This window comes from Amblyomma mixtum, chromosome 5, assembly GCF_055824585.1.
Source record: "Amblyomma mixtum isolate Tamu chromosome 5, ASM5582458v1, whole genome shotgun sequence".
Taxonomy (NCBI): domain Eukaryota; kingdom Metazoa; phylum Arthropoda; class Arachnida; order Ixodida; family Ixodidae; genus Amblyomma; species Amblyomma mixtum.
The window spans coordinates 60,599,116-60,623,515 of NC_143016.1; the positions used below are offsets into that span (position 1 = coordinate 60,599,116).

Below are 24,400 nucleotides of genomic sequence, written 5' to 3' on the forward strand. Positions count from 1 at the left end.
CTCTTACATGTTGTGCACGGTCATACTTGCTGCGATGTTCTCAGCTGCGACCCTGCGCGGGTGAGGGGGACTGAAAAAAGCGAGTTCGCGACGACATGAAAGTGCAGTCAGCTTCATTAAAACGGGTGCGAGGCGTTCTGTCAAAAGCCGCACGTGGCGGCTTTTGAAAAGAGCCCTCATCCGGGAACTGTATACATACTGATACATCAACAGTGCTCCTGTATCGACGAATGGTAATGACGACGTATGTTTGCCTTTTAAAATGTATGCCCAGAGATATGCCGGAACTCCTGTCAGCTAGAGAAACTTCACTGCACCTAATTTCGAGTAAAGAGGTTGGTTTCAAATTTTCCTAGGATTCTAGCCGCTTGTAGAAGCTTAAAAAACTGAGGAAGCTTTCCGCAACTTTGGGGCCGGTTTAGAATGAACTGGCAATTAAGTTTATTATGCTGCATTCATTTGTTGAATAAATCACAACTGATAATCATCCCTCTTAATCGTGTTTGTGACTGTATGCATACTTATACATCGATAGTGCTCCTGTATCGACGAATGGTAATGACCACGTATGTGCGTTTAGATGATCAGCACATTACTCTTTGTGTTACAGAAGTACACAGCTACAGGAAGTAGTTTCCCTCGAGGATTACGGTGGCATCACCATGGTTAATCGCAATGTTAACTTTTCTAGCCAGAGCAACTGAAAGTGGCCTGAATTCGCTTTGCCTTAACTTCAAGTGGCTGTGACTACACGAGTGAAATGAAAAGCCACGTGCACCAGGCATAAAGCAGAGTGACTAGTGTGCATGTTCACCCCTTGTTCAAACGACGAAACATTCACGTAGATGTTGCCAACGCCGTCTTTTGTCACTTCCTTCTGCGGTCCAGCACATAGTCTGTCTTAACCACACGTATACAGCAGCATGCAGAAGACGCACAGCAGCATGCAGTCGAAGGCAGCGGACATCTCAAGTTTCGGGGATAATGACGCCATTACTAATTTCCGCGCTCTTTCCCGACGCAGTGAGGAGAAGCCTGAACATTGTCGCGGTTTTAATCTAGATTACTTCACCATTTGAAATTCTAGCGCAAAAATATTTTGCGCGCCTTACCTAGAAGCTCTTTAGGTTCTAATTCTTGAAAGACCTCTATAATGCTCAGAAAACTATTTCAGCTTCCCTTTAAGGCGGAAGCCTTATATGATTCATCAGTAAATGAGCCTGTCGTTTGTCCGGGAAAAGTAGTAGCAAAACCCACGTGACTTCGTGACGTCATCGGCAAAGAAACATAAGCTTTCTTCTGAAGTTGCCGGGAATTGAACCAAGGACCTTCAGATTGCGAAGCGAGCACGCAACCCACAGTACACAAGACCGCTTTGCTTCTCGGCAATAAAAAGATGAACCTAGTGTATGTGTTTCCTTACGGCTATATGCTAATGGTAGGTGTGTCATTAGAAGGCAAGGAAAATGTATAAATCAAGAAATTAATGCCTTCGCCTTCAGAACACCTAAGTAGTCTTAAGTGAACTCTGTCAGTTTGCTTGTTTGGCTCGAAGTGTTTTTTACAGGGTGGTGTCGCGGGCGATGAGAGGCGCTCTTCGGTTACCAGACTTCGTGGAAGCCTCATTTCAACTTGACCTCGAGTTTACGGCACCTCTTAGTCAGCTACAACCGTACAACCGAGTGTCGCGGCTACAGTTGTTCGTTATATCCACGAAAAATTACCATTGCCCTAATGCGTATTTTGACGGTACTCTACATTCAGTACCGTCAAAATATACATTCAGTAGAGCATAAGTATCGAGGGTAAATCCAATTGATTTTGTAGAATTGTCGCAACATCTGCCGATCATTCTAAAATATTTTTTTTAATGAACGTGACAGCATGCGAGAACACGCTAAAAAGTCAATCATACGAAAGCACCCCGTCACTCTCGTTAAATAGTGTCTATGATCTCCAGACCTTCAGCAGGGTAATCAGTCTACTTAATGAGTATCGAGTAGACAGCGGATCCCAGTTTCGACCCTGGCCACATTAAACAGCACCACAGCTCTTGTAATGGCGAAGACGAAGGCCGCAAGAATAACAGGCACGGCTTGAGGTATGGTCGTTGACCAACGTCAGTTCAGGAATTCGTCACGACTGCCAGAAATGTTCCTATCTTCGAGCCGTAGCGCCCCATGGGAACGAAATACCTCCTTCAACTTGAGCTGTCATCCTTAAGCATAGGAAACTTGTATTGATATGCGCAAACTCGGTCAAAGAGAAGTTTTAATGCACCACAGGGAAGTTGGAAGGCTTTGTTCCCCACTGGCGGGATCAGGTCGGCGTAGCCCGGGGCTGTTGTGTCCGCAAGGCCGTATCTGCTTGTTGACGAAGTGGGGAATGCATCCCTCCTCCCCACAAACGAAGGGGAGACATTAGAGAGTTCCGAGACTCGCTGGTGTGGTAATTTAAAGAAATGAAAGGGATACCCCTGTCTTTTTTCCAGAACTTAGGTTAACATAATAAACACAGATCTTTTGCAGGATACGCCTGCGGTCTTCCTTCGGCCTTGTCTTAGTGAGCGTGCCGTATTTTGCGAAAAATGGCCAGCGCACCCTTACGAGCGGATATGCCTTTGCGAACCTTCTATCGCTGTTCACTTTACGCGTTTTTTTTAAACGTTGGCGCTGGCGTCGGTGTAATACCGTGTCACGCTGATTGATCACCATGCAGTTCCGTCACACATTGCGTAATTGCAACGCGACGTGTTAGAGCACCACGCTGAGTGGTTCGAACACAGGAACGTCACGAGTGGCAGCACAATGATGTCATGCTCATTCTACCAAAGAAGAACTGAAATAATGAGCAAGCACTATCATATTGACTACCGCAAACAGCTAGCCGTCACCGAATTTCGTGTTTTTTTTTTCGGTGACCATGCGTTGCCTTCCCTACGCCTCTATTTAGGAACAAAGTTTTTCCAAGCACATGTACTCTAATTACATCGATGTCAATGTTCTAAATTTTTTTTTTAACGGCGCAGAGACAGCTCGGTCAAGGAGCGCCTCGGCTAAGGGGGTTTAAATGGTATCAACTTTAGACCGAAGACCAATTTTCTGAGTAGTATTTCGGCAAGCGTAGCACGGAGCGGCAGAAAGTTAGGTGGGCACATGAGATAAAGAAGTTTGCAGAGATAGGGTGGCCGCAGCTGGCGCAGGACAGGGTTAATTGGAGAGATATGGGAGATGACTTTCGCCTGCAGTGGATGTAGTGAGGCTGACGATGATTATGGTGATGGTGATTATTCCAACGCATATCACTATAGCACCAGGTCAAGGAAAAGCGTGCATTCAAAGGAAAACGAATGGGCATTAGGTGGCACTGGAATTGAACTCGACACCTACCGGATACTCCCTGACAGATTCTGCAGGGGCAGATCATGGGGCAGATTGATCCGCCATGTCTCCAACAGACGCTGGGGTGGTAGCGGGGGGTAAAGAGGCGGTAATAAGATAGTAACCTGGAATGGTAAATTGCGAAACACACCAAGCTAGCGCGCGGATTCGTATTTGGCCTAACTACGCTAATCGGCTGCCATTTTTTTCTTTCGCGAAGCAATGTGCTGAAGCAAATGAGCTTTTGCAAAATATCACGAAGGCGAAAAATTTCGAGTATGTCATACCAGCAAAGAGCATAATGAGAGCTATGGAGCCGGTATAACAGAAGAAAGGAAAGCTTTTTTCCAACGATAAGGGAAAGAAAATTATGCGCCTCAGGTATATCACAAAGCTTCAATTTTCATACACCTTAACAGCCGTGTTGGTGTCTGGGGCGCTCTATCGTCTTGCGCGAACACTCCAGAACAGAAACACAAATTCGCAGGGCCATCTTCATGAAAGGCAAAACCTAACATATTTTGACTCGGCTCCGATCATGGCGTCGCCCGGGGCTCAGAAGATGCGTCGGACGTGGAAGAGTTGCTTAGCAAGTCCGGCCTGCACATGCACACTTTCGCCCAGGCGCTTTTGGGCAAACACTTGGTTCCATCACTGTACCAGTCTAATCTTTGGAAGTAGTCCACGTGTTTTTCACCAAAAGTCGTGTCGCGTAGCGTCCCGTACACTTCAAAGTGAGCCGTCGGCACCGTAGTAATCAGCACACGAATCAAATGCTTGCCAACTACGCGGCCACCGAGAGCAGACGCTTCTTCAACGCTCTTTAGCTCCCAGACAACGCACCTGTCTTGAAAGTGCAGTTGTGCAAGGGCGTTTATGTATGACAAGGCGTAACGGGAGAAAGACAGTGCCAATTCGAGGTCGTCCAGTTTGCGGCTAAAACCTCCGATGCAAGCGCAGAACTCGGGAGCTATGAATGCGTCCGAGCACGTTCTTTCCGGCGGTATTCTGGAGAAGACATTTAATCCCTTGTTCGTAGGCCTCAATTTCAGCGCGGGCAGTCCGGACAAGCTCAGCAGAGTTGCGTGAAGGTCGTAAGGTGTGATCAGGCGGTGCTGGTTGACCTCCAGCTGCGCAGTCGCTTCCGGGTATTGAGCTAGAAAGCGCTCAGGCAATATGAGGAAGCAAAATGGCGTCTTGTCCTCGTGTCGACCTATCTCGGTCATCCGGTACGGGCCGATGCGGGTACCGTGATCGCTGAGGAAGAGTACAGCGGTGTTTTCGAGGATGCCTTCATTCGAAAGATGCCGAAGAAACGCTTCAAGTGGTTCGTCCATGATCTTGATGCCTTTCATGTGGTTGTGAGCCAAGTCCGAGAACCAGACGTACGAGAACATAGGCTTATCGCGGTTCAGTTTTAAAACGTCACCGAGGTATCTGATGAGAACTTTCGTCTTCAAACGAGAGCCCACGCAGTATCTATCACTACCCCATTTTTGCTCCATAAGCCGCATCACAGGCACCGGGTAGTAGTCGGTCGGCTGATCCTTGAAACCCGTTAGGTTAGGGTGCGTGAACAGGCTGTAATACGGCATTTCCTCCAGGAACAGTGTCGTGTAACCTTGACTCCCGAACGCCTTCCACAGCAGAGGAAACGAGTCGAAGTGGTAGCGCTTGAACAAGCTTTCGGCGTCTGGACCGGAAATTCCCGAGAGTAAAGGAATCTGGTTGGGAAACGAGCTGTCGCCGACTTTGTTGAATCCGAGTAACTCGAAAGCGTTGAGTTCCTCGGTAATGTACTTGCGCGTTTTCTTCATGTGGCGGTTGAAGTTAATCCGCGATGTTGAGTCTATGCCGAGGACGAGAATGCTCATGCGACCGGCTTGCAACGGGGACGTGTCCTGCAATTCATTAGTTTGGTGTTCTACCAGCTTCCGCTGAGGGATGAGAAAGTACTCACTAAAGAGCAACGTTCCGTTAGCTTCACACGACACCTGCACGTATTCTGCGTCCAGTGGCTCACCAAAGGGCAGCGCCTGTGCTGCACTGAGGGTGGGCTTGACGTCCGGTACCTCGGCGTCCTCGTCTCTAAACACCTCGCGGTAGTGGCATTCGATGTCCTCTTCTGTGACGTTGTAGCTCAAAAGAAGACGTTTTGAGTCCAATGTGAACACGTCCAGGTTCTGTACGATGACCGTGGCGTTTCGGGTTGAACACAGCTCTTCGTACGGGGCATCAGAGACGTTGGCTTTGCTCCGGACCGACCAGTGGTAAGGGTCGTACAGAGGAAACGTGCAGCCGGGTGTCTCTAGAAGGTGGCCTTTTGAAAGCAGCGTCATGGTCCTGAACTTAGGTACCAAGTATGATAACTGCATTCGAATGAAATTGTACACAAAGACAGCGTACAGGAGCAGTAGTGCTGCCTGAAGTCCACGACGCTTTAGCTGTGCTAGCCTCCGCATGGTCTTCGCTTTCTCTTCTTTGATTTGTTCCTTTATCGCTGACATCATAGATAACCTGGATAAAATTTCATGGACTTTTGATTGTTGCCTTGAGATGCAAAGAAGACGAAGCTTTCAGTAACCTTCAAATAACCTGCAATTATTTTTGTTTACACCATTTTTTAACATCCTGCGAAATATTCTCCAGGGTGCAGCACAGTCGACCAGCACTTCCCATTAGAAGAGGCAGGTGAAGTTGAAAATTAAGCAAAACTCATGCTTATTTAGCAGAATTCGCTACGCAGGAGAACATATCAAAAACTTTAAATCATTATCATGTACACCTTTACATGCTGTAAAGAGAGAGGTTGCGTAAAGGAAGACGACGAAGTTTGGAACTCGGTGGGGAACATCTTTGAGAACGTAGTTTTTTATTATTTTGTATGATATTATCTTAAAGAATATTGATTATTTTGCGCTTGATAATCAGCAGTGCACTGATTTTAAAATTAAACTGAATCGAAACCAGACAACAGCCCCAGATATAAATGCATTTGCGTGTTCTTGAGGAAATTACAAGCTTGCGGGTGCAAGTTCGCCGCGGTTCTTTTCCAACCTAATTAAAGAATCTTTCGACCTTCTTTGTAAATTGTGTAACTTTTCTGCACAAATTGTGCTTTGCCGTATATGTCAAACTTTTTGGTTAGTTGTCACTATAGGTATTTTGCCTGTGTATTTCTTCAGGACCCAAATATTTAGGGACCATCAAGAGAAAAACTGAAGAGGACACTTATGCTACGCCTTAAGTGTACGACATAATAGCATTAATGGCTTAATATCCTTATGTGCGGAAGTGTTCATTCTTTACTCTACATTCCTAGACCCCTGGTAGTCTTCGTACCCCGCCTGGCGCAGTGGTGCAGCGGTTAAGCGATGCGCCACTGCCCCGGCAGGTGCTGCTACCGGTGGGGATTGTGAGATCCAGGCTGCTCTGCCCGAGCAGCCTCTCGCAACCGATCATTAATTTAACTGCTACTTGCCATGATGAGCAGTTTGCTCCCAACGCAGTGGAAAACTTACGAAGAAAGACACAAGATCAGGTGACCTAAGTGGCCTACCTAGATTGCTTCTTCAAGAATTTTTCACGCACGCCGCCGCCGAAGCCGAAGTTGACAAAGCCAGCTTTTCCGCTGATCGAGACCCTTCACGCAATCGTGTTAAAAGTATGTGTAGCAGCTGTGTCTTATGGGTATAGACTATGGGCAAGAAACGTGGATGCAAACAAAGTGGGTCGGTCGGTCGTTCGGTCGGTCGGTCGGTCGGTCGGTCGGTCGAAAGTACTCCATTTCATTATCATCATCATCATCAGCCTGACTCCGCCCACTGCAGAGCAAAGGCCTCTCCCATGTCTCTCCACTCTCCAATTAACCCTGTCCTTCGCCAGTTGCGGCCACCGTATTCCCGCAAATTTCTTAATCTCATCCGCCCATCTAACTTTCTGCCGCCCCCTGCTACGCTTGCCTTCTCTTGGAATCCACTCCGTTACCATGAGGGACCAGCGATAGCGTGAAGGGTCTCAGAAACTGGGTCACCTGGTCAGCTAGTGATCGCTCTTTACTCAGCTCTGCCGGCTTTAGCCTAGAGGTCCAGGTTGTGATTAAGGGATAGAAAACACAACGTGTCATTTGGCATGGCTGCATATGAAAAACATATGCTCGGTGTTTGCGATGAAATGAGGACAACTGGGGCAGTTTGGGTCGCTGTGGAAGCCGAATAATTAAAGTCGGCGTGTGGAAACGGATGAACGCACTAGGAAGACTCTTAGTTCCCTGAATTCCTCTCCCCTTTAACTCTAAAGAAGGTCCAGAAGGCAACGATTTCAGACAGTACGCTAATAGGCTGAGAGTACGTACAGCAAGACATCTGATGTACTGGCTGAGCAGTCCACGGTACAACATTGGCAGTTTCGTGAACGAGGAGTTTTGTTTCCCAGTCCAGGAACTCCGGACAAACGCTTCTAGCCTGCAAGATGTACTAATTATTAATGACTTGATGGGCTACTCCAGATAACAAAGCTGTCCCGCTCTTCCTGGTAGCATCCTTCACGACTGGCACTTTCAATATAAAACGCAACAATGTTTGAGAATTCAGGTAATGATCAATCAAAAATTCTTGTTTCTGTAGATTTTGAACCACGTTTGAACATTTTTAATGATTATGCCGTAAAATTTTAAACGGTATTTTTTAACTCTGTGGTAAAGGCTTTTTATTTTCCCGTAGGCTACACAGTAAAGATAAAGTTAGCCAAAGATTTCGCAGCGGTGAACAATACTTTCGATGTGAAACGAAGGACATTGACGTTGATATGCATGTAGAAACAGTTGAAAAAAAATTTTGTACTACATGTTTGCGCAGAAGAGATATCGGAAGCAGTATGGATTTGGGAACATGGAGACAGAGGGGAGCTTTTGAATCTTGTGTTAAAGGAGCTGCTATGACAATAACGACTCTGGAGAGATGTTAATGAACGTTACTTGTTGGCACTTTCAACAGCTCTTGTTTTCTCGTGAGTAAATCTTCCTTCAGTGCCTCGCCAGGTTGTGTGTATCCACTTCGGAGTACCGACCGCTGCACCATCTGTCGGATCAGAGCGGCGCCGGAATGGTGGCAAATGTAGTGGACGATGGGAAAACCAGTTCCATTGAATCCGCACGCAAAGCTGAGAGTGTACGCGCCCATATTGTCCATTAGGAGCCACTCGTCGACATCCACGTCGAAGAAGAGCTTCTCGGGATCGATGAGGTCAAGCGGATTGCATGTTCCTCCCCATAACGTGGTCAGCACGTTCCGCGACCTCTCCACCGGTTCCTGCAGTAGTCGGAATAAACAAAGGCCCACAAAAATTGTATTGCTCTCACTAAGATAAGTGTCCAGTAAACTTCGCCTCTTGGAACGTATTTCTTATATTAGGTGACAAAATTGAAAAACATTACATTCAAATGTAAGTGAAGTAGTAGCGGTGAATATGTACATCGAAAAGTAATATATTCGTGGGAAAAATGTGCATCAAATTTTTTTTAACTGAATGTAGCCACTCCTGATTTCATGTCTCGAAAAAACATTTACACTAAACAAGGAAAACAGGTAGAAACAAGAGGTGCATCGTATCCGCATTCTGGAAACACAGGGAAGACAGAAAAAGGAACCGCAAACCCCATACAAATATGTATAAACAAAAGGCGAACCTTCAGAATGTGCTGCAGATAACCTTCAGAACAATTCGAGTAACGAAAGCTACAGTTTTTACATTTTATACGAAAACCGCACGACAACTGTTTATAACCTCCGCGGCCGCCACATATGCCTTCCTTCCCCTCAATTATGAATGAATGAACGCGTTAAATACACTTCACAGAGATCTATTTAAATATATACGAAGTAACAGGCGCAGGGAATGCTAGAGTTAAGTAGTTTAGCTTCCCAGACATGTCCCCTTCCTTAAAAGGAATGCCTTGGAACATCTAGGAACACTTAAGCCTAAAAAATATACTTTGCTCATTCATAATAAACTTTTATATTCTAAAATATACTTTGCTCATTCATAATCTGTATTCTTCATGAATCTGCTATGGCTGAATCGGCGAAGCAAGCAAACAGTTCATGTAAGAGCACGTCTTCGATAGTTATCTGCACGTCATCGCCATGAGTAACTTCCGCTGTGCTCGTTCAGGAAAACGAGCGTGCAGCTTGTGCGTTCACCTGTAAAGGCACTATCCTCACGTCGGAGAACTGGTAGAGATGGCGGGAAACACAGTTGTCTCGGCTCTCGTTGAGAAAGATGTCCTGGTGGTGCTGGAGAACGCCTGGAACGCACGAAACAAAGCATTGATAGATCTTATAATGCATTGTTCCGATTTCGTCCCATTTGAAGGTATTGCTAAGGTGACCAATAAATCACAGGCAGGTTATCGTGTGCATCGTGCGAATTCAATGTGGATATAATGATCAAGTTCCTGTGTCCGAGTAATTGTATTTATTTATAACTAACAAATGGCAGTTTAAGCAACTTCGTGTTTTCTCTCAAACGCCTCTCTTTTAACTCACTATGCACCGCCATGCTTCCCAAATGTGAACGTGGCAGGTGCTGTTCGGCGTACGATGCCCGCGAAATTTCGGATGGTTGAACGGTACTGTTGCGTTCAATATAACCTGCAACGCGCCGGCGGAGACGGTGCTGTCGTCTTCTTTTGATACCAGTCGAAGGCGGCGTGATATACGTGCTATCTAAGAAACAGAGCACAGCAGAGAGCTCTACACGTCAACCCGAAAGCTACATGCATAGCTTCTAATGCAAAAGACTAAGCATAACATTGACCATAACATCGTGACTCTCACTACGTAAAAAAACTCAAGCTGTGTTTAAGGTTTTGCGAGTCACGTTTAACATGGCTGAACTCATGCGCGCCCTTTTGTTTGCTTTTTTCGAATGCGAGCTCTTTCACTGCCGCATTTTAAACTCGCTGGCAATCATCAATGTACTTGCTGCCAGTACGCTTGACAACTTGCAGAACAGATAATATGTCCACCATATACTGTCGTCGCAAACGCCATTAGCAAACGCATTCGCAAATAGGGCTGACCCACTCCTTTGTTTGACATCATATATTAAAGATCGTTATATGTTTTGAATAAAGAGTCACGCTTAAAAATTCTACGCTGCATTGGGATAAATGAAGAAAGCTTGAGAAAAAAAATTGAAGAGCATCAGATACGCCAAGCACGCACCGTCAATCACAAGGTCTCTGCGCCTCTTGCCGACGACTCTGACTGCGAGGTAATAGGAAGAAGTGACGAAGTACTGGCCTGGCTCGGCTATGATCTGCACTCCTTTCGAGGCCGGGAAGTACTCATCGATGGCTTGTCGTATGGATATGCAAACCTGCGGTGATTGCATTTGCTCTCAGTCACTCTGCTTGATGCCTCTTGAATGAGTTTTTTACTCAGCCAATACCGCCACTAATTCTTGATACCGTGCCTCGTGCATTCGCTCTACTGACACGACTCCTAGTTTAATGTATTTCACCTTATCCAGAAATAAAAACCGAGGCGTAACGCAAAGGGGGACAATGAAGACTTGTCGCATTCCCAGCGCTCGTCTCACGTAGACTCCATGAGACAGAACCGTTACGACTACTCTGCATGCAAATGCGTTTACGCTAAGCTCAAGCGTGCTTGGTTGGACAGGTTCTGTAAAAGTTCAGTGTTTTCAATTCAATGTTCCCTTGTTCCTCATTTTTTTTTATCGGTAAGCCCTATGCACAGCATCAATCTGAATGCGACTAGTGACGCCTACAGGTAATTCCTGCGTAAAACTCAGGCAAGGGTCAAAATGAAAGTAAAGTTAGAACTTCAGTTGTGACCTCTTTACGCTTGCTTACCCACCCTCCCTCCGGTTCCTAAGGAAAGCCAATATGAAAAAATTATAGACGGTCAATCCGATTCATGCAGCAGAGTGTGTGTTAGCTTTAGCCTTCTCCCCGGATGGAGCAGTCGCTGCCGCTGAATTGCTCAGACCGTGCGACGCGGGTGGCGTGATCTGATCCAGTTCGTCAACCATGGTGTGACACACCGTAGCCCGCTCCACTCTCCCGATCCAATGCAGCAGACACAGTGTGACACTACTTCACCCCTCTCCACCCTTATCCATCCGCCACCTTCCACGTTCTCTTAGTCTTCCTTGTCTCACTTTCCCTCTCCACCCGCTCCTCTGAAAGTGGGGAAGGGGATTCTTTCCTCTTTATTTTTCCACCCTCCAACCATCGCCTCCCACTCTCCCTTCTTCTCATCTCTCCCACTTTCCCTCTTTCCATTTTGCCATCCGCCAACCGAGGCTTCAGACGGAAGGACAGATTCGGCCGACACTGGGGTTCTAATGCTAACGGAATAAAGCACTTTTTTCAGTGTGGCGGATTAATCATTGCCCAAGCTTGCGCAACTCATCGTTCCCTTGTAATCCCCCTCGGTGGATGAAATTTACTCTTGCCAATTACGATCACCCAGAACCCTCTGTGGCTTTTGTCAAGGCCTGCACAAGCGAATCAGGGGACATTTTTGTGATGATTGTGTCGTGATCGTCGTCCTTAAAAGGGTTCCGAGGTCAAGACAGTCCGTGACGTGAGAACGGGTCTGGAGGCGTCTTCTTTTGTAGGTACATGACAGTATGGATGCTACAGCATAATGCTGACTTAAATGTACTACACTGAGGACAAATTGAAGTTGACCTGCATAGTCAGAGTGCCACGCTTTATTCACAGAAAGACACTATTACTGAAACCGGAGTTTCTGTACGCTACAAAAGATCGCAAAAATAGTTGGCATCACCTCCATCACCTCCATCTACTTTTTTCGCAAGAAAACTGTGATGATTCCAGGACTATTTTTTGACGCAGGTCTCTCAGGCTAAGTTACACGGCCATTCCCTTCCAAGTGGTGATCACGAAACATTCTTTGATACTGATGTCCTGAGTTTGAATCAAGCGGAGGAAGCAAACATGAAAATAGCAAGAAAAAACCAAAGAACCCATTTTTACGAGGCATCGTTCGCCAAACGAATTAGACATTTCGCTCTACTCTCTTCGATTTCCGCCGGATAAATTATGGCTCTTTGTCTTCTAGACCTTTTGCGAGAGTTCCTTTGGCGTCTAACCCGGAGAAGATACAATTAATTGAATATGCAACAGCAGTTGCCTACCACAGACGATGCAATTCTGCCCTTATCCATTATGTCTCTTCTCGTATTGATCATTGTTTTAACATTTTGGAATACCGTACCAGAACTAATACGTATGCAAATTCATTTTTTGTACGCTCTATCAGTGAATGGAATCACCTTTCAGGTCAGCAAGTGTGTTGTATGAATGAAGATGTGTTTTTTTCATCATTGTAACCCCCCTGCTGTAGCGCCTTCGGGCTAAGCAGGGTAAAATTTCAATAAAGAATAAAGAAAACAGTACGAGTCATTCTTGCGCACTTGTTGAGCATTCAGCGCAGCGAAGGTGTTAATAATAAAATTTGGTCTATGCCACAGGGTCAGTCGCAGTTACGTACTAAGTCGCCAGTAAATATGAAAAAAAAATATGCGTTATATATTATGAGTCTATAGTTTATCTTCTCGAAAGGTTATTGTGGGTATTTTGTCGTGGTCGCGGAACCGCCGCTAGGCCCTCTGCAACGCTGACGAAGTATTTGACGCGACGGACATGGAGACTATGTGTTACGGGTACACAATGGCCCACACCGCAACACGTACGATGTAGTTCTATACACAGTACGACTAGTACAATCCTATTTGTCACGAGATAAATTTCCGCTTTGAACAACGACTACAATCACGACAGGCGACCTGTTTGTATTTGTCGATGTTGCGAAGTCCTCCAGGAAATCCGCCTCCGAGGTCGAGGACTGTCATTGGGTTCCCAAGCTCAGCTGCTATGTCAAATATAGCCTTTGCCTGTTGAATGGTGCGAGTGAAAATCTCTGGGCTTTGGTAGAGCACCCCGACGTGAAAACTGCGTGGAAAAACACGTTCAAAAACTGATGCTTGAGCGCTGACCGGAGGCATTTTAACGAGTGGCATTCAAGCTCGATCAAGAGTTAAAAAGATCACACTGGCCCTTTCGCAGCCGGGTTACGTGTCTGTGACGGCGATATTTATTACTATGTTGAAAGTTCGTATAGTGACTGCTTTTTTAGTATGGACAATATGACGTACAAGAGGCAATCGGAACTGCGCATTCCATGAACGCCTCGAACTTTGAGCTAGACATATTGCGGTCAACTCTTTTTTTTTTATTATTCCTTCTCCTTCATGTTCGTTCAACCTTCCCTTCGTGAACGTTTAGACCGCGTGGGGTAGTGCCTAGACCCACGGGGCCTGCGGGACTCGAATTCACTTGCTAAACAAAGTTTTACCACCAACCTCTCGAAAGATGACGCATGACGGAATTTCCTTTCGCTAAACAGGCACGCGTTTTTCCATACATCGGCTATGGTCTTTTGAAATTAAAGAAACTCCAATGTCTTGTGAAATCTTCGTATTTAAACAAAGAAAAAAAAATGAATGTGGTAAGACCAAGACAGTTTCAACACGTAAGTTTGCTCGCCAAGATTTCAACACATCCCCTTTTTCTGCCAACGCTAAACGGTTACCCGATGCAATAGTGCTGTATACCTGCTTTGTCTCTTCGGACTATGGAGGTAGGAAATGCAACTTTTGAATTAGTTTATTAGAAAAATTTGTGGCTAAGAACAACTGAGACTATCTTGTTCTCTCAGTAATTCCTTCAGCGATGATGACCTGTCGGGAATATTGTTCCCTTCCGGCTGCACGTTCGTACGCACAGTAACTAAATTAAGGATCCTGCATAGGTAAGGTCTCAAACTGAAGGCGCCAAGTTTTAACGCTTGCCATCAATTTTCCTTCTCCTCTTCGTTTAATTGACAACATACACGCACACATAAACAGAGTGATTGGCTATTCTTCGGTTTTGTTAGCACATTTTACAGTTTTAGCTCTCCAGGACCCGCAAAAGAAGATGACCGAGATACCGAACATGTTTTACTCACGCCACACCCACAATGTTGCACTGAAGGTCACGAGCTTTTTCCAATATGTGTCTTGCCTGGTCCACGGTGCAACCGAATTTCTCATTGAAAGAAATTCGGCACCCTATGTCGTCGCCTTTAATTCGAAGCAATAACCTAGAAAATAAAATCAATGTACATTGAAGGCGATTGCTGAAAATTGTCCCGATCGCTTTTGTGCGTTCCTCTTTTAAGTTGCAGAAAGTAATTACTGCCATATAAATTCACCGTTCACTCAATCCGCTTGAATTTTTGTTTTACGATTGATTTGATATAGCGGCGTCGTCGGCATTGTCAGCGCAAAATAAACGGAGAATAAACTTCGGGAGGCCAGTTCGGAAACTTGACCTTGTGGCGTCATCAGAACCTGCCCACCGGATTGTGAGCAAACTGGTAACCGTTGCAGGTGGCACTTAAATTAATGGTTTGTAGTGAGCGGTTGCTCGGGAAGAGGAACATGGGTCGCACACGCGCATATGCTAGCAGCACCTGCCATCGTGGTGCAGTGCGTAGAGTTTAGCCACTGAACCACTGCACCAGGAGCCGTATGAGGACTCCCAGGGATCTATGCATGTAAAGTAGGGAATGATCAACTCCGCACATTAAGTCATTAGCCCATTAACGCTATGACGTCATACCCTTAAGGAAGAGCTTAACTGCACCCGCTCCCACAGCCAGGCCCCAATTTTTTTTTTGTCTTTATCTTTTCGCGGACGTCAATACACATCAGCCCTTGAGTTATTTATCACGTAGTGAAATATTTTTAGTGAAACACAGATCCACAAGCTAATCCACGTGTTGAAACTTCTTTTGTTTATGCTGCAAAGAGTCATGCACTATCTAGCCGCCTTGATACTGAAGCCGGGCAGAGTTCTGATGTATATGTTGTACATTCGTGCAGTCATGCATGTGAAGTTGCCTCTTTGTTCCTGATGCACGCATCTGAGAGAAGCAACAGTCGTGAATTCGGATAGGATGGTAGGATGTACATGGTGTGCTTATGTAAAAGTAATAAGTACGGACAACAGCGGGCTGCTGGTGAAGTGAAGTGGAATAGTGAAATCACGCCCCTACTTTGCGTGTTTGTCGGTGACCTTGAGAAGCTCTTCAGCACAGTCGAACGTCATTAGCCTGACGCTGTTTTCTTGGGCGAACTTCATGTGAGACGTGCTTTTCACGGGGTGGGCATATATTATGCGGTCAGGATGGACGCCCATATCAAGAATCGTCTTCATTTCTATCTGCAAATTAAATAGTGGAGAAAATAGGGACGAAAATTTATAGTGTATCACGTCGGCGAGAGCAGGTGTAAGGATTAAATGCACTGCTGAAAAAAGAGTAGCACATTCTGACGTTAACTACAAGTACACAAATAAAGGGTCCTTTGCATTATGCATTTCACAGCTTAGAGGGTATGCGTTCTGTAAGCCGTTCGTTCCGGCAGTGTCTATTTCATAAATTTCACTAAGCTTTCTGCTTTCGCAGCAGAATAAACAATCCCATTCACTCCCAACTGTGCATCGTGCGATGCAGACACAAAGTGCTCCTTTATTTAATTCTATCACATTCATCAAATTTTGCAGGAAAGACATGAGAGAGGCTACCATTCGAATGATATTACGTCAGGCAGCGAATCGGCTAACAAGCTGCAGGCAGGGGTTGTACCTTAAACTGATCTCAGTGTCGTGGAAATCTTATTCAAATAGTCCCTCACCGTGTTTGAGCAATCGAAGTTTACCCCTAAACGGGCCAGCTCATATAGCAGCACGGGGTCTCCGTTGCACTTGATGGCTTCAAGGAAGAAAGAAGAAAGACAAAATGGGAGAAATCACAATTACGGAATGTAAGGTTCTGATTTTTGTGTATGCCTAACAGAAGAACGTTCGAAAGCGATTTCAGTACTTCGAGAACGATAATAACTTTCTGAAAAGGTCGCAAGACTGGTGTTGTTTGTGCTTAGAGTTCGAGGGCCGTGTAGTTCTTCCATAGCCAAAAGATACTTTACACAGTAAGGCGGCCGTCCGCTGTGTTTTGTGCCTCCAAAAATTCAGTGGCTTTACTGTAACACTGAGAAGTGAATCAGGGCCGTATATTATGCCGCGATTCATTCCGTTTTCAGTTATTTTGGCCTGTGCCACTGGCCGCTGCTCCCGGTGTGACGTAGGCGGGGAGGAAGGGGGGGGGGGTGACAACACGCTGCTAGTATTACGGATACGCCCATGATGCCACTTGCATAACCCACATGTCCACGTCATACAGGCGGAGACCGGTGCCGACGAGGACAACTCACGGAGTACGAAAACGCGCTTGACGCAAGTGGCGAACTTTATTGGCCCCCATTCCGTGTCGTGAAAGGAACAAGGCTGCAGCTGTGCGACTAATTGGCGGAGCACGGTCCCTGTAACTAGGTTGGGCTGGATGCAGCGGCAGGAGGGCCGCTAGTGTCGGTGCCGCGAACAGACTGACTGAGCTGCTGTAGTTTTCGTGACGATCATGGCCGAATGAAATGAAAGCGAAATTAACAGTTTTATAATACGGCCCCTATTGGCGAACTCTTGCGCAAGCGCAGTGGCTGATAAACTTTTTGTAAACAAACACTAGGCTTTTCTTTATAGAGTTGGTTTAAAGAGATCTTAACTGTGGATCCTGCTGAAGACATTAGCAGGAACTGTACCGTAGTAAGGCGTCACTTCGGGTAGACACTGCCGCCAGAGCTTGGCCTTCCGGGTGATGTCTCGCACGTCACAGACAAAAAATGCGTCGTCTGCATCCTGCGGTGAAGTTTTTTGAAGTATATTGTTTCCATATGCACGGACAGAAACTAACCTCACATACGTTATAGTCTTATAGTCTTTATTAATGATACATACACTGAAAGACGCGTCCACTGTACTCGATCTCACATGTCTGCAGCTCTGTGTAATGTGAATCTCTCTTGTCCAATCAGGACTCCAGCAACACAACGTTTATTACCTCAAATATTTGAAATTCTTGAGATATTTTTCAAAAAATTATTGGTGTAATTGAAAAGCATTTTAGGCTAGTGATTTGTAAATACAGCGAGGGTTTCATTCACCTGTTAAATCAGCAGGGAAAGTCTGCATGGACACAGCATTGCGGAGGCCTGCTGTGCAAGGGTGCGCCCCCATGCGTAACCATGGCGTCCGCCGAGTCGGCCGCGTTTCCTGCGTGCCGCAGCTGGACACTAGTGTGCTTTCCTTACTACTGATGGAGCCACCAGTCGCGTATGGCGGCGCCGGAGGAACACATTTATGCAGCACGCGCCGTCTGCATGGTTATGGATTTATGCGAGTTTAACGTCCAAAAGCAACTCAGGCTATGAGAGACGCCGTAGCGAAGGGCTTCGGAAATTTCGACCACCTGGCGTTCTTTAACGTGCACTGACATCGCACAGCACAAGGACCTCTGGAATCGAAATGCGACCGCCGCGGCAGGGATCGAACCCGCGTCTTTCGCCGGATAGGTTGACATCACCGTAATTTCAACGGCGCTACAAACAACTTGTGAGATGGAGTATAGCGTGCGCGTCCACCTGATGAGAGCAAGATCGCAGGATCGATTCCAGGCGGCTCCGTTTTGAAAGAGTGTTTCGTTTCGTTTGAAGTGTTCTCATAAGCCCACGCGACCACTGATTTTGAAGAACGCACGAAGCACAACGCAGCGGGTCAATTTTCTTTCGTTTTCTTACTTGTTTTTTATTTGCCTTGTAAGTCGTTTATTAATGAAGACCTAATTTACCAATATTTGTACTTTGCATGTTTCGTTTTTATTCACGGAAGAGCAACTAAAATGCTGTCTTAATGCCGACTGTTCACTCTCTCTGATTATAGTAGTATCAAGAACACCTGGAATACGTCGGAGCGGGAAGGGAGCGTCGAAAGGTCAATGACACTCACTGTCAATGTAATGAAATGTCGGACAATATTAACGAAAGTTGGAAAATAATGCGTTTTTTTTTATTTAACTTAGCGTCGCTGCCGCAAGCGCACGCGGACACCTGACCGTGGCACATACAGTATATCAAGTAACTTTACGACACCACATACAACAGCTGCCGTTTTCATTATAAGTGCAGCGCGTTTGACGGCATAGACAAGAAGACACACAACACACATAGCGCTCTGTGTGTTTTGTGTCTTCTGTGTGCCGTCAAATGCGCTGTAGTTGTGGAAGCAAAAAACCATCTCTCCCAGCATATTGTATTGTAGTTTTCATCAATTAGCAAGCGAATGAAGATTCTTATTTGAGATCGGCAGCAGGATTGCGTTACCGTGCGAAAGTGCATTCCGTTCCGTCATTTCGTGTTGTTCATTTATTTTCCTTCGATGTTTCCGGTGGATACGTGCACATGCAGCCATTTGGTTAGGTATGCACTGAACTAATTCTAGCATTTCCATATGAAATTGAAGTCTTCGCTTCATGGAACTATTTCTCTTTTTTTATTTTAAGTTAAGAACCAGCCGATGCGCTTTAAAACGCGCCGGGACGACCGGTTTCAGTCCAAAGAGATTTGACTCAAGACAGCCTGAGTAGTCGTGGTTGGCGCATGATAGTATTAGTGCTTATATGGCATAAAACACAAGACAACATTCAAGGTAGGGCTTAACTGAAACATTTTGTATACCTGCTTCTCAATTATTTCTCGAGCGGCCTCTTGAGGAGTACCTTCGGTGAAGATGAATGTTTTGCAGGCCTCACTTCCATATCTTGGATCCTGCAAAACGCCAATCGAATAAGATCAAAATGCAGAATTAAGGAGTGCATTCAACGCAAGAGTAGATTTATACAACATGCAGTCGGGTGCGAAAGTTTGCGGGATGGGCGTTCTCGGCTACGAATTTATTTTAACGCGGCCTCACAACCAAGTCGGCTGGTTTGATGCCAAGGGGCGGACCATGTAGTACGTGCCTTGCATTTTAAGCGATAGCCTTCAGGGACTTCACAAGAAGGAATTATTTTTCGCGCCTCTGCCTCTGCCGCGTATACTTTTGCTGTGGTCTGTACATACTCGGCATCGACACTGGAGCAAGGTGACCCATTTGCGTGGCTCACTTGAGCGGCCACCTTATTCAGTTTTAGTCAAACACATAAAATAAACTTAACTGCTACACAATGGCCGCAAGGACTATTGTGCCATAGGTTTTACTACAGGGGAAATGCCCTTGACATGGAATCATTATTCTTGTTCGCCTCTGTAGAAAGGGTACCCGCCTATGACAAGGGCCTGGCCATATAGTTTGTGAAATATATCATGCGACTACGTGAAAGACGGCCGAAGAATCAGGGATGGTTTTTAATAATGCTGAAAGAAAGTGGAGAGTGATGTGCCTTTGAATTGAAACACATAGCGTCCTCAACCCGATAAGTGCACTTAACCAAGACTAAAATCATTGAAGGGGCACATGAACGCCAGTTCAAACCATGACAAACCTGAATGCCAGAACGCCAGAATGGTATAAAGCCCCTTCTCCTACTCTTTTGTTTGGGGCTATTTCGATTTTCTTTGCCCAATGTTTAGGCGAATCTCTCAAGGTGGAGTAGATTTGTCATTAAGGAGTGACTGCTCAATAGCACCCACCCCAGCACAGTCATACGGCTACACAGCAATGCTATATAGCTTCTACAGCGGCTTCGTAGTTGAAGGAAAATTCTTCCTCATCCGGAGTTCGAGCAAGGAACCACCCTCACCGAGGCAGTCAATCTTCTAACAGAGCTAAGTGGGACGGCTAGCTTAGAGTAGGGCTAGAGCGAATTGATGGTCTAGTTTTTAAGAGAATCCTCCAAGTTTGAGCAGATTAGTAATATGGGAGTAACTACTCATTAACCTCCAGTCAAGCGCAGCCATACGGCTACAAAGCAAAAACTGCACATCTTCAACAGAAACTTCATAGTTTCTGTGGATTCGCTCTCGCCTTCACTTATGTTAGCCACCTCGGTTAGCATAGTTAGTAGAGCGACTGGCCAGTGATGTGGACCAGGACGAATTTTTCTTTGACTGCGAAGTTTCTGTGGAAACTGTATAGCTTTTGCTTTGTATGCGTATGGCTGCGCTTGACTAGTTGTTAATGAGTAATTACTGCCTTATTATCGATTTCCTTATTAGACGCCTGAGTAGCCGTGACTAAGAAGAGAGCATCGTCACTAAAGACTTGTGTTCATTTGTGGGAAATGCGTTTCTCATCACTGCAGTATAGACCAGATTATTTTACCCTCACACGCAGGCTGCTGGCGCGCCCCTACTCTCGACACCAGTCGCCATCTATCGGCGCGCGCGGCCCGGTGGACTGCGGGTCGCGCCGGCGCCGCGCGTAGAATGCATGTTTACGTGTTCGCTTCTGTCGTTGTAGTGCTTCATCATAACGTATGAGGGTGTGTGCTGTGCGTCACTACTCACATTTTCCCTCTACCAGACAGTACTGCGGTTATCTTGCGCGCAGTTAGTCGTTAACGTGACATCTCCGAGTTTTTTTCCGTCCATTTGGATGTGAGTAAGTGCGGCGAGGCAGTGCGCGTCTGTCTCGTTGTTTGTGCCCACCATGATGATATTCATATTGATAATTAGTGCTCGTGTCCTGTCTTCACCTTTTCTGTGTCTCGTTTTTCACGCTACGTTTTTCAATGATGATATTCTGCTGGCTCTAGTATTCTAAACGCTGGCACCGCAGCGGCGACGCTGCTCCACCGAGCCGCTGGTGCGGCGGCGCTGCTCAGGGAAATTCTGGGATAGTATTGCAAACAGCAAAGATTTTTCCAGCAGAGTAGTCGGCCAGGTAGCGTACGGACTGGAAACTGGCACTTCTAAGCAGATTTCTGCGCTGGCGTGTCGTTTGTTGCCGTCTTTTACATGCGCTACCATCTATGATAATTTTAGGCACAGGAATGTGGATTTATTGATTTGATTCAGTGGCGTAATAACTGGATAGGCGAGCTGCAGACTGAAGGTCGTCCCAACGAAGCGCGTGTTTTCGATCACCTCATTGCGCTGAGCTCGCTCTAGCTCCCATTAAACACATTTCATGCACAGGATTGTAAGCACAACCGCTACCGATTTCAGTTGCTCTTTCCGCACGCATGTCATAGGGATCAAAGGAGGGGGGGGGGGGGGGGGGTAAAGGGTTTCGTAGTGTCTTTCTGCTTTTGCTATCTACCTTAATCATTGGAAAATATGCGGGATTTTAATACATTCATTCACACTTAGCCAAAGACCTACGCAACGCTGTCACACGCGGCGAGAGCTACACAATAAAATGAACGCGACTTCGGACCTCAGAATTTGTGAAAGCTGGATTCGCTGCTAATATCTATTCAAGTTTTGATAATTTAAGCAAAAGTACGTTTTTATGCACCAGGTTGCATAAACCATGACAAATTTTGTTTTCTGTTGGCGCTGCGACTCAGTTAACAGCGGTAATTTGTTGATAAACTGGCGCACCACGCATGTGACAAGAAAGCCCTGTTTGTGGGTAGTACTTTATGGCTGAAGGAATAAGAGTGCATGGGAATTGGAACTGCATGCTAGCCGCACACCTAATACTTGATATTGAACAAAAAGTTTTTTTTTTGCAGTGGAGCACCAAGACGGTAGCGATATAAGCACGAGCGCGTTCTAAGCGTCAGCACAATTCACGTGAATGTCAAACTAAATGTCATTAAAATGCATCAATGTGCTCCCTTTGATAACGTGAATACTTCCTGCAACACAGCCACGCTGCGGAAGTATGCTCGGCAATGTTTTTTTAGCGCCCGAAGCGCGGCTATATGCAGGCGCGGCCGCGGAGCTGCCGCAGCCCCGCAGTCCCCAAAGAAACGCCCTCACCGCGGCGCACCAGTCGGCGGAAAATGGCCGCGCCCAGGAGCGGCTCTGGATTCTGGTCTATAGCCTTATTGGCAGTCGTCTTAAAATCACAGGGTTCTCTTTCCAGCCGTCCATTAGGGCCCTTATGGCCCTCTTGCAGCTCTAAGCATCTGAAGGGTGGGAAGAATTCTCGTCCTCATCATTCAAACGCCTGTGGCCTATAAGAGTGTCGTGAGTCCTCCAATTCATAGCTGAAGAGCAAACCACGTGACAGGAAGGCTTTTGACCAAGCATGCATACCTACATTTAGATTACCGGTGACAAGATGTCGGCAACCTAGAGCTTGATATGTCGCAGCGAATGTGCAGCAATAGCTTGTGTACATGTTACCAGTATATACAAGCCCAAATCTGTATTCGGAAGTAACGTAGATATGCTCAAGGGGCTAAGCAATTTTTTTTTTCAATAAGCTTCTCAGCCTGATAGGGCACTCTCGTTTGCAACAGCCGATGACACATTTTAAATTTGCTTCGCAAGATGCGAGCGCGTAGATCAGAGCTAAACCTCAGACGACAAGCCTGAATGACTAAGTACAAACGAATGTTCGTAGGCACGGAGGGACGTTGTACAATCTTTGGAGAAATCTCCCCTCTGCAATGCAATGCGCCACTTACCGCGCTGGAAGTGGAGGCCCAGCTTCCGCTGCCACGTACCGCCGTGGCGTCGTCCTTCGAGAGCCTCCAAATGCCCGATGACCGTCCTTTGCGCAAACGTACCTTGTCTAGAAGCAGACATGGTGCCATGCTCTTGGCCGCTGCCTGCCAGTACGATCGCCTGTGTCCGGTACAAAAGTCGAAAGCTCATGCACACATGAAATGAAGGCCAAGAGTATCATTTAAGGGCAAGAATATCAGGTGCAACCACCATTAAATGATAATAAAATGAAGCAGGAACGGGGCGTGTGGGGTACGTATGGGTTGGTGCCAGTGACGGTCTGTGATGGCCAGTGATGGCCAAAGTTTGTGCATGCAAGTTTCCCGTCCGTGGCACATCCGAATTCCAGAACACGCCAGGGCGGGCAATGGTTCTGCTCGACCAACTGTGTGGAGGGTCCCCCTCATGCAGCACGATAACCACCCGGCCCCTCCTGATCGCTCATTCTGACCCTCTACAGGCGCCTGGTCAAGAGTACTGCTACACACGCAGCTACATGGTGGCGGTCGTTCATAGAACAGCGCGTTTCGTTCTGAAGCCCGCGGCAACTTCCACCCTCCAGATGGTTCCGGTGGTAACCACCCACCGCTTGCGCTGACTTGTGGTACCTTTACTACTATAGTACTGCACCGATGCGAAACTCAGGAAGGGGCGCTTTACAGCTGTCGCTGTAGAACGATGTACGGGTGTCGCTACACCGACCGATTTCAGAACTAAAATGCTGGCAAGTAACAACTAGTTTTAGAAAATGAGAATGAGGGAGGGCCAAAGATCCGAAAATGAGGGAGGAAAGACAAAAATGAGGGCATTTGCCCACTTCCGGTGATGGCACAAATTGAGAAAATCGCATAATTGCGGTACTATTTTGAAAAAAAAAAAAAAACTTTAACACTGCGGTTTCGTTGAAGCAAGGTTTAATTGCAAGAATGCATTTAACGACTTTCTTGTCCCTTATGTCAGCATACGTTTGTGTGTGCGCTCGCCCGTCCACACCATGAGGAAGCACAAGAAAATGACCATCTCCAAATAGGTCACTTTCACTGTCGCTTGCAGACGGGAGGTAGTTGAAAACAGATGCGAAAGGGAAGAATGAAAGAATAGGCGCGTCGCAGCAACCCCGTCCACCGATTGGATTGTTGCAGCAAGAGATACCGCCATAAGCACACCCTACCCCCTTTCAACTTCAGATCTTAGAAGTCCATGCAAAGGGGACGTGATAGTTAGCTTGTAATTAGTGTGATGCTAACAAGAACAGCTTTGCTAAAAACTGCCTCTAATTTCATGCGGAGCGAAGCAAAAGAAGGAAAGCAAGGATTTGTGAAAAAAGATACCGTGCGAGAGATAATTTTTTTTTACCACTTATGAATGCACAATAATCTCACGAGATGGCCAAAAAAACACTTCTT

The 24,400-nt window shown here is 46.2% G+C and overlaps 1 protein-coding gene and 1 pseudogene across 1 annotated transcript; both read right to left on the reverse strand.

Annotated features, from left to right (window-relative positions):
- Nucleotides 1-3: 3 nt before the first annotated feature.
- LOC149342370 (uncharacterized) lies at nucleotides 4-5,719 on the reverse strand (annotated as a pseudogene).
- A 2,622-nt stretch (nucleotides 5,720-8,341) lies between these two features.
- Nucleotides 8,342-23,083, reverse strand: LOC149342371 (ornithine decarboxylase-like). The gene is made up of 10 exons (XM_089546786.1): nucleotides 22,955-23,083; nucleotides 19,110-19,199; nucleotides 17,139-17,235; nucleotides 16,179-16,255; nucleotides 15,539-15,705; nucleotides 14,447-14,581; nucleotides 13,224-13,389; nucleotides 10,607-10,760; nucleotides 9,581-9,684; nucleotides 8,342-8,689 (listed from the first exon to the last, which is right to left on the reverse strand). The coding sequence occupies exons 1-10, from the start codon at nucleotides 23,081-23,083 to the stop codon at nucleotides 8,342-8,344; spliced, it is 1,467 nt and encodes a 488-aa protein (XP_089402912.1).
- Nucleotides 23,084-24,400: the final 1,317 nt, after the last annotated feature.

Coding starts and splice junctions, on each gene's coding strand:
- LOC149342371 (XM_089546786.1), bottom strand. CDS start 23,083: ATGGCACCATGTCTGCTTCTAGACAAGGTACGTTTGCGCAAAGGACGG. Junction 19,200..22,954: donor GGGCCTCCACTTCCAGCGCG/GTAAGTGGCGCA, acceptor GGCGTTTTGCAG/GATCCAAGATATGGAAGTGA. Junction 8,690..9,580: donor TGAGGATAGTGCCTTTACAG/GTGAACGCACAA, acceptor CGACTACTGCAG/GAACCGGTGGAGAGGTCGCG.